Below are 11,017 nucleotides of genomic sequence, written 5' to 3' on the forward strand. Positions count from 1 at the left end.
AAAGTATATTTATGCAAAATACATTTAAGTAAAAGATAAAAATTAAAGATTTTTACTGCAAAAAAATAAAGATTAGAGGTTACAGTAGATTTTGTCCTGATTCCTGCTGGATGCATCTACAGCTGGAGAAGTGGAGTCTGCATATTCATCATTGGTGGTAAACCGGGAGAAAAAAGTGTTTTATCATGGAGATGAAGACAGTACACATGAATCTGGATCCAAAATCTGAATTGAAATACATCAAGTGAGGTGAAGTAAGTCACCTTCATGTTTCTGCTGTGAGACGGTGGTCAAACCTGTGGAGCACAAAGTACAATGATCACGTTTCTGTTTTTGGTTTTACTGAATATTTATTAATATTGGGCTGTAGGATAACTCACCATCCTTCCTTTTCTTCCATTTGTTCAGGAACAAGAAGACAACAAAAGCAAATAGCACACCCATAGTGACACTTACAACCAGAGGCAGGATGTAACCTGGATGAGAGACTTTGAACAAGAGTGGGGAAAAAGAGAGAAAAGGAGGAGAGAAGAGGTGAGTATACAGGGTCAAAAATAGGAACTTATGGTACTTGAACTCAATAGTAATAAATGAGAAAAATATTACTGACATTGGTTTCATTAAATTAGACAACCCTGGCTCCTAGACTTTACGTTTATATACTACACATTTGTTTTCCTTTGATATGCTTTAATGGAAACTCTGTGCAAGTCATAGGGAGGTGGTCGGGGTGGATGATCGTCATATAAGCAGGACTTTGACACAGGAGACCACGATTTGAATTCTGAGATCCAAGTGTGGTTGCAGGCTTAGGCTACAGAAACACTTTGGTTCAGTGAACGATTGTGGTTTTGGTTAAATGTTAATAAAGTAAACATATAGTGTCTCATGGTTGAGTTTTTAGCTAGTGCCGTGGCTCTGGTGATGGAAATGTCAGTCTGTCAGTCCACCACTTTGGTCCAGACTGAAACATCTCAACTATTGGAAACATTGATATGAAATTTTGTTCAGACATTCATATTGTCTAGAAGATGAATCCCACTGATTTTGGTGTTTGAACCTTTAATTCTGTGAGCTGCAGCTGCAGCTGTTATCTCCTCATTCTGCTGCTGCTCAGGCAGCTTCAGGTTTTCAGGGAAAGTGGCCGGAGCTGTGATTGACAAAAAAACACAGTGAAAATCAATCACATACATGCACTAATAGTGATGAAAAGAGCGAGATGCTGCTCATCTTGTTGCACACAAGCAATTTCTATTAAAACAGCAATGATATTCAACTGAAATATAAAAATTAACACAGTCAGTAAATCATTGTTGAGCAATAATATTCAAATTAGTTGCAGTGTGTTGTCACAGTTTAGTCAGTTTATTTGGTGGACACAATATCATGAAGATCTGTGTTTTATACAATTCAATACAACAACCTTGTAACAAATCCTGCCTTTATGAAGCTTATAATGTCCAGTTTCTGTTGACACTGTCAACACTGAGTTAATTCAACTATATTATTATTATTATTATTGTTGTTGTTGTTGTTGTTGTTATTGTTGTTGTTGTTGTCATCATTATTTTTTATAATTATCATCATCATCATCATCATTATTATTATTATGTGCAACATGCTCAACTTAATTTTTTCTGTAGAAATAACCATTTAGGTCATCATATTTGGTCATAACTAGGCGTTTGCAAACATTTGCAGGAATTAAAATGTGCTGTGGTAAATATAAACTAAATATAGGATATTTAAAACAACAGCAGCTGTCAGTGAACTGTGAAAACTTTGTGTCCAGTCACCAGAAAATAGAAATGAAATAAGACTAGGCAAGTGGAGTTTGAGCCAGATTTGACCACCACCGGTTACTGTGTTTTTATATATATATGTCACCTGTAGATACTCTGTATTAGAACATTAATGTTAAAACATTGAGGTTTAAGTTTCTTAGTATGTAAACAACTATATTTAAATGTGTAGTTAAGATCAGCATCCCTACAGTAGAAACTGAGTTCATATTGGAGATTTATATATGTTTCTTTAAACAGTAAGCAGTCAATATTAGGATATATGAAAATATAATCATTTAAATGCTGTTGGAACATTATGAAACCTGCAGTAGCTCAGTTTCAACTTTAAAGTTCTGACACCAAATGAATGCTTACTAAGTTACCAAACTTAACCTCGTCTAACCCTGGAGATGCTGCAGCAGATCTGTGTTTGGGACACTTAATATAATCAAATATCAAATCAAATATTTCTTAATTATCAGGTTTTCAAATTTTCAAAGGAATTAAAACTGAGCTTGACTGAACAGAATGTACACAGATTATAAAGAAACTCACCATCTGTAACTCTGATCTCAAACTCTCTGTATGAATCTGGAAAGAAAGGTCTTTCCAAAACGCACCAGTACCGTCCTGAGTCCGACTTGGTCAGCTGTGTGATGCCCACAAACAGAACTGAAGAAGACACTGGAAAAGTTCCCTCTTTATATATGATGCTGTATCTGCCCCTCTGAGCTCTGTCGCCATCTGTTTGAACCAGAACGTCTTCATCTCTACATTCCCCCTTACAGAGGAACTTTCTTCTTCCAGAGAAAGTGAAGGGACATGCAGCTGTGATACTTCCTCCTTCAGTGTGGACAAGTACTGTTGCATTGACGAGACCAGTGTTTCCATCACACAGTGCTGTTGAAATAATGAACAGTCAATAATGATGGTCAGCACTTTCTGTAATGTTGACTTAGAGTTGGGGTTAGGAGATTATCACTGTATCTGAATGTCAACATGGGGCGGCACCACAGTTAAATCATATTTGATAGATTAGGAGTAGATTCCCTTATATTATAGAGACCCTGCGTCATAGTAACACAATTCATCAGACAACAATCAGATATTTAAACAAGAAGCAACAAAACAGTCATGATCAACACTTCAAAGATTTTTGACAGTCCAGTAATCAGTCCTCACCTGATAAGAAGCAGAAGAAGAAAGCATGGTGGATATTCATGCTGGATTTGATTCTGATGGAGAAAAATCATTAAACTGCAGAAGAACTGCCTATGTCACTTCACTACTTCCAGTCTCTGTCCGTCTGATCAATCAGGAAGCTGAAGATGCTCGATTTAATTTATCCCTCCCACTCTTTGGTTTGGACACACACCTGATCTGTATTTGATCTCTTTTTAGATCATGGCCCTGATCAAATTTGCATTTATCAACACCCACAATATGATGATAAAAATGATGCTGAGCGATAGAAGCATGTGAACTTGTTTGAACATCTGTGGTATCATGACATTGCTGTAAGCCTCTTTTACACTGTAACTGCATTGAGGTGCTAAATAAATAAATATGATTTAAGTCACTTCCTTTTAATCAGAACACCATTTTACACAAAAGTGACATCTTTTAATGGCCTGATGCATTTTTCTCAGCTTTGAATCTAAACTGGTCGAGGCTGTTGACATTCACTGAACTTTTACTTTGCTTCTCTTGTTTAAAATGACTGAAGATTTGCAATTTTAAAGTATTTTAAAGGATTTTTACAGACACTGACAACTGTTACAACCACTTTAGTTTGGAATTTCTTTAATTTTTTCACATGCATCTGATAAACATCAGCGCCAAAGTCTCCTTCAGCAGCATTTTTCAGGCTGTTACTGCAAACTTGTTCAGGGCCGTGATCTAATAAAAGATCAAACACAGATCAGGTGCCTCTTTCACAATTAGTTGCTTCCTTATTGTGGTGTTACAACAGAAAAAGAGAAGCTGTATTTATAGAGCAAAACTCAGAAGTGATCATCAGTGGTGTATGGAGACATGTTGTAGCCAGATACCATATTGTTTTTATTTCCATGGCTAATAGGTGAAATACTTTGCTTGTAATATTTGGTGTCCCCCAAAGGTAAATGATCATAGAAAGAGAAACTGACATGAAACGATTTACACGCACATAGCAGCAAATAGTGTCTATTTCCTAATATGAAGACATGATCAGGATGTGTGATTATGAAACGTCATAATAACCCGTGACTGCTGTTGTATGCTGTTCTGTCTACTAACTACTTCTCATAAAAACAGTGCCTGCAATGGTAATCTCCTCAAGGTTATACTGCTCACAATGGCAAAGATGTGCAATTTATGCAGATGTTAGTATTTCAAATGATGCAGAATAAGAATAACTTTTGTTTTATTTACAGTATTGAAGATACTGTTCAGTTCAGTTCAGATCTTTATTGCCCCACAAAAGCAGCATCAAAACACAAACACATGAAACATAAACACAATAATGAAACTATAAGACAACTGAATACATTCAAATTGGTGCTACCATACTCACATTTTAGAATAAAGGATGCATGTTAAAAACAAAGGAAAACAGCAAAGGAGAATAAAGATATGAAAAACAAAATGAGGAACCAAAAATCAGTTTATAATGTGTTAGAATTAAGAGCATTTATTGCACATGGGATAAATGAAAGCTTGAACCTGTTGCGTCTAATTTAAGGATGTCAAATTCGTTAAAGAGACAATGGTCTATCTGGATTTGATATGTTGGATTTAACTTTCCATGTGATTTGTCTGCTATCCATGTCTGACAGAGAAGGCTGCTTTTCACCAATTATACATTTACCTGCTGCCTTGACAATATTTCTAATTGCCATGGTCATATTGCCTCAGTGTTCACATCAATGGTAAGTTGCATGAATTACACTAAATACAGATAATGAAGTCTAGAGTCTGACTTTACACTACAGTAAACCCTACATCTTGCATTTTATGTATAATGGTATGCACTTTAATGTGAACATTTTTGTATTTATTATTTATGATGTGAACATTTTTGTATTTGTTATATTTTTATGTATATTTCATACTCTATATTTATAATGCACACTTGTCTATATGCAGTATGTTACACCAAATGAAATTTCACTCCTCTGTATGTGCTGTGTATACTGTGGAATGACAATAAAGCTTGACTTGACTTTGTCATGTAGAGTAACAAGAGATGGACTCAAATGCAGAACGCAGAACTGGACTGGAGAAACCTAACGAGACAGAACTGACACTGAACTGACAACAGGTCTTAAATACAAACTGAATTAATGAAACAAGGATCCTGTAGCAAGACATAATGGCAGGCTGGGAGCTGATTGGCTGGAGAAGACCCAGGGAGCAGAGCAGGTGTGGAGAGAAAAGCAGAACAGAGACACAGGAGGAAAACCCAGAGCAGAAGAAAACCAAGAAAACAGAAAACACAATCCTCATCATGATCAACCAACATACATAAACCTGTCCAAGAACACACAAATACAACTTAAACACACAGGCACACCACAACCAGTAAACTCTTATCTACAATCTGATGATGCAGCTCCTCAAACATGGCACACAGAGGCTGCAAATGCAAATCACTCAATTCTACAGAAACAAATGCCAAACAAATTCTTTTCATAATGTGTTGAGGATGAGTTAAAGAGTGTCCAACGATTGAACAAACACCTGTCAGTCTCTGGATGAGAACGTCTGCTAAATGAATGTAAATACAGAAGACGTGGAAATATCTGCCCATCCAGAATGGTTAACCCAAAGTTGGACAGTCCTGATCATGAAGGACCCCCAGAAGGGAATGATCCCATCCAACTACCAATAACCTGCCTCTGTACAACATGGAAGCTCCTGTCAGGCATCAGAAAGGAATCGGTAGTAATACCAGGGGTGCTAAGCACCAGCTACCGATCGATAGAGCAGTCACCCAAGACTACAAGACCAGGCAGACCAACCTGTGCACCACCTGGACTGACTACAAGAAAGCCTATGACTCAATGCCACACACATGGATACTGGAATGCTTGGAAATGTACAACATCAACAGGACACTAAGAGCCTTCATCAAGAACTCAATGGGACTGTGGAAAACAATGCTGGAGGCCAACTCAAAGGCAATTGCACAAGTTACCATCAAGTGCGGCATATACCAAGGTGATGTACTATCCCCGCTGCTGTTCTGCATAGGCCTGAACCACCTCAGCCAGATCATCTCAAAGAGTGGCTATGGGTACTGGTTCCGAAGTGGAACAACCATCAGTCACCTCCTCTACATGGATGACATCAAACTGTATGCAAGGAATGAGCGAGACATCGACTCACTGATCCACCTCACCAGGATCTACAGCAACGACATCGGAATGTCATTCGGACAAGATAAGCGTGGTCGGATAGTATCGAAGAGAGGGAAGATAATCAGAACCAAGGGGGCTGAACTACCAGAAGGCAGCATTGCAGATGTTCAGGACAGCTACAAATATCTTGGGATCCCGCAGGTAAATGGGAACCTTGAGGAGGCCGCAAGGAAGTCAGCCACAGCCAAATACCTACACAGAGTAAGGCAGGTCCTGAAAAGTCGGCTGAATGGCTTCCCATTCAGATACAAGATACGAGCAAGACAAGATATGAGCCATCAACACGTACGCCCTGCCAGTCATCAGATACCCCGCTGGTATAGTAAGCTGGCCAAAGGAGGAGATAGAGCCCATTGATATCAAGACAAGGATGCTCCTCACAATGTATGGAGCGTTTCATCCCAAATGCAGCACCCTGAGACTATACACTAAGCGGAATGAGGGAGGCCGAGGACTGGTGAGCATCAGAGCCACTGTCCAGGACAAATCAACCAAGATCCAGGAATATATCAGGAAGATGGCTCCCAAAGATGGACTGCTAAGTGAATACCTCAGGCAGCAGAAACCCAATGATGCAGAGGAAGAGGAGGTACCATCATGGAGGGACAAGCCTCTACACGGCATGTACCACCAACACATAGAAGAAGTGGCTGATATCAAGACATCCTACCAGTGGCTGGAAAGGGCTGGACTGAAGGACAGCACAGAAGCAATGATCATGGCAGCACAAACACAGGCACTCAGTGCAAGATCAATAGAGGTGGGGATCTACCACACCAGACAGGACCCCAGGTGCAGGCTGTGCAAAGATGCTCCTGAGACAGTTCAGCACATTTAGCTGAGTGTAAGATACAAGCAGGAACAGCGTACATGGAATGCCATAACCAAGTGACTGGCATAGTGTACAGGAACATCTGCACTGAGTATGGGTTGGAGGTCCCAGGGTCATAATGGTGGCAGTGGTGATAGACATAGCAATCCCAAGCGACAGCAACATCAGGAAGAAGGAACACAAGAAAATCGAAAAATACAAACAGCTGAAAGAGGAGCTAGAAAAGATGTGGGGAGTAAAGGCAACAGTGACGCCAGTGGTAATTGGAGCACTGGGGGCTGTGACCCACAAACTGGGAGAGTGGCTCCAGCAGATTCCAGGTACAACATCTGAGGTCTCTGTCCAGAAGAGCACAGTCCTAGGAACAGCTAAGATACTGCACAGAACCCTCAAACTCCCAGGCCTCTGGTAGAGGACCCGAGCTTGAGGAAGACACACCACCACGCCCATGGGAGGGGGGTGAGAGGGGGATTTATATATGTGTATGTATGTTAAATAAAATATAACAATGTATGGCATCCGTACATTCTTGTCATATTATGCCACATTGTGATTTGAATTGAAAGTAAATATATAAGTTGCCATGGACGCTGTTATGCTCATCTGTCAGAGATCATAAAATACAGCGGTAGGCTGTGACAAAACAATGGACAGATGATGCAGCTTTGCTGCTTGTTATATTTAATTGACTTGACGGATCCGAAGTGAGAATGTCTCATTTTGTTAAATGCCTCTTCCTTGCCTCCTCCACTCGCATCTCAGGTGGGAGGGACTAAGACACAAGGTTTATGCTGTGCAAGGCTGTGCTGTGCAAGACAGACCAACCAATATAGGCAACCCAAATAATCATCATGCAAGATAGTAAAAGGAGAAGTTGAGACAGAATCTCACTTCCTATTATACTGTCATAAATATAAGGATTTGAGAGAGGTTTTCTTTGAAAAAATGAATCACATATATCCTGAATTTATCCACCTCCCTGATCATTTGGACCGTTTCTGATCCCTGATCAGATTCGGTCCTATCTATGTGGGGAGAAAAGTAAATGTGCAGTAACAGCTGCTAAATATATTAAATCTTGTCATAATCTGAGAAAAACAAGCTCTGCAGTAAATGTTTCTGTGTGATTACATCTGTAAAAAAAATCTTTTATTATGTTGTATTTGATATTATTGTTTATATTTGCATATTATTGTATAATTATTAATCATCTGTCAATGTTTATAATTTTCTGTACTGCTTTGGCAATATAGGTATCTGATCTGTCATGCCAATAAAGCTTATTTGAATTGAATAGTCTTTTAAAAACACAACTCAAATCAGCTTTCTCCCTCTCATTCCAGTCCAAACAAAAAGGGAGAAAAGTCTGAGGGCCTCTGGAGGACCGGTGGAGAATGGCAGGTAGGGACACAGTCAGACTGCAAAAAGAACCATAACCTAACAGCAGTGCTATATATGAATTTGCAGTAGGTATAGAACATAGCATTAAAACAATGATGCATGTGCCAGTTAATACAAATCAATAACGGAAACAACAAGAACACAGTACAGAAATTAAAAAAATATGCAGGGTAAATCAGAAAAATATTAATAAAAATGTAAAATGGCATAGAGCACGGGCAAATAATAGATTGAGATATTTTAGATCAAAGACGGAAGATGTCCTCAAAATAAACCACAACTATTTCTGTTGTGGGCACGATTGTGCATCATGATTGAGTGTGCAGTATGTCTGGTCATCCATAGTGATTGGATTGAGAGTCTCGTAGATGAAGGATGGATTGACATTCTCGTAGTCTTCCAATGTGGAGACTGGAGCAGAATTCTCAAAGAAGACAGACTGATAAAACAACAGTACAATTTACCAAGGTTACAAGGAATGATAACATACATGAGATACATAACCATTTTAACAGCCCAGATACTCTTCAGGTATTTAAACATTTTGAGCACAGATACCATGATGTAAAGTAAAAAAGGAAAACAGAGAGTTGGAAAAAATTCACCTCCATGTTTGTGCTGGTTAAGGGGGCCCTGCCATTCAAATCTGTGGAAGACAAAGTACAACAAAGGTGTTTTCATTCTTCTTCATTTATAATTATTGAAAGAGTGAGAATAGGAAGGTAACTCACAATTAGAGCTTCTTCTTTTCTTCCATTTGTAAAGGAGAGGTACAAAAACAGCCAACAGCACAACAACCACAGTCACGGAAACAACCACAGGCAAGACATAACCTGGATGAGAGAGATACAGTGTTCAAAGAAGTTCAAACTGCTGTAGAAGGGGAGTTACTGCAGTTTATAAAGTCAGAATCAGAAACAGGTTTATTGCCAAGTAAGTTTACACATACAAGGAAGATGCCTTGGTGTTGTGGTGCATAACAATAAAAAAATAGATGGTAAAATTGGTTACACTTTGATTTAATTAGAAATTGAGTAACTCCTTTTGCTTCAGCAGTCAAAGTAACAAATGTGAAGACCTGTCATTTAGATATTTACAGTTTGAGTAAATGACAAAAGTGTAAAAAGTTATTTTGTCTTGAAAACAACAGTAGAGAGGCTATAGATAAGGTTTTTACATGTCTAAAAAGAACCCTGAAAAACAGAATTTAAACTTTCTAAACAAGTATATCAGATAAGAATGATAAGAAATTACAATATAGAAATACCATAGATATATCCGATGTATTTTAGAAACAGGGACCCCATAACATAGTTTGTCCACCAGAGAGAGGCTAATTGGTCAATTCTTAATTTGCCAGTTCGTTGTTCACATAATTATTTATTTTTTATGACAAAACATATTTTAACTTAACACTGCTTAGCAATAATTCTTTAATGTTTTTATGTTAAAAAGAATAATATCTCTTGATATATAAAAATCTCAAACAAAAATCAAACATCGGTTTTGGAGACTATTCTCCCAAGAAAAACAACAATAAGCCATAATGTCGAGTACCCAAAAACTACATATAAACATAGCACAAAAACCAAGGAAATTTGTGTTTGGTAGATTATTTCTTTGTTGTAACAATGCTTCTTGGCAATAAATCTTATACCGTTGGAAAGCCTGTTTATTTCCCTTTTAAATGGTGCCACATTTGTGAGGAACATGCATTTGTGGGATGAGCAGCAGAGCTGAGTATGTGGGTTGTGCCCATGAAAAATTTGCCAAACCTTCTCTGCCAATGCCAAACAGCTTATTCTGCCATTGACTCTTGTTTGGTGTTTGGTGGATTGGATGATTGAAGTTTGAAGAAACAAGACATATTGGCAATTTAACAATTTATTCATTTAACAAACAGAAGCCTCAGTAGCGTGTGGAAGAACCATACACAGCCACAACAGCCTGACACCTCCTCCTCATGCTGGTTACCAGCCTGGTCACACACTGCTGTGGGATGGCATCCCATTCTTCAACCAGCATTTGTCACAAGTCAGCCAACATGGTTGTGTTGGTCACTAGCATGAACAGCACGCCCAAGCTGATCCCACAAGTGTTCAATGGGGTTGAGGTCAGGACTGCTGGCAGGCCACTCCATCCTCTCCACTCCCAAATTCTGGAGGTAGTCTCTGAGAAACCCTGCTCTGTGGGGGCAAGCGTTGTCATCTTGGAGGATAGAGTTCAGTCCCTGACTATGGAGATATGGGTTTGCCACTGGTTGCAGAATCTCATCTCGATATCTCTCTGCATTGAGATTGCCTCCAATGATGACAAGCCTTGTTTTTCCAGTGAGGGAGATGCCGCCCCACACCAATACACTGCCTCCACAAAAAGATGTTACTCTATCAGTGCAGCAATCAGCCTAGTGTTCTCTGCATCTTCTCCACACTTTGACCCTACGATCCAACTGCCGTAGACAGAATCTGGACTCATCGCTGAACATAACGTTCCTCCACATGTTCAGGTTCCAGTGCGCGTGTTTCCGACACCAGCGCAAATGGGCCTGTTGGTGAAGGGCAGTCATAGCAGGCCTCCTGGCAGCCCATATAAGAGATTAG

At 39.1% G+C, this 11,017-nt stretch overlaps 1 protein-coding gene across 1 annotated transcript; it reads right to left on the reverse strand.

Moving 5' to 3' along the window:
- Positions 1 to 205: 205 nt before the first annotated feature.
- On the reverse strand, positions 206 to 3,006 carry LOC121895740 (CMRF35-like molecule 5). The gene is made up of 5 exons (XM_042409162.1): positions 2,967 to 3,006; positions 2,340 to 2,684; positions 1,061 to 1,150; positions 381 to 488; positions 206 to 296 (listed from the first exon to the last, which is right to left on the reverse strand). Exons 1-5 carry the CDS (start codon positions 3,004 to 3,006, stop codon positions 241 to 243), a joined length of 639 nt encoding a protein of 212 aa, XP_042265096.1. The 3' UTR covers positions 206 to 240.
- Between the last annotated feature and the right edge of the window lie 8,011 nt (positions 3,007 to 11,017).

This window comes from Thunnus maccoyii, chromosome 4 (assembly GCF_910596095.1).
Source record: "Thunnus maccoyii chromosome 4, fThuMac1.1, whole genome shotgun sequence".
Lineage (NCBI taxonomy): Eukaryota > Metazoa > Chordata > Actinopteri > Scombriformes > Scombridae > Thunnus > Thunnus maccoyii.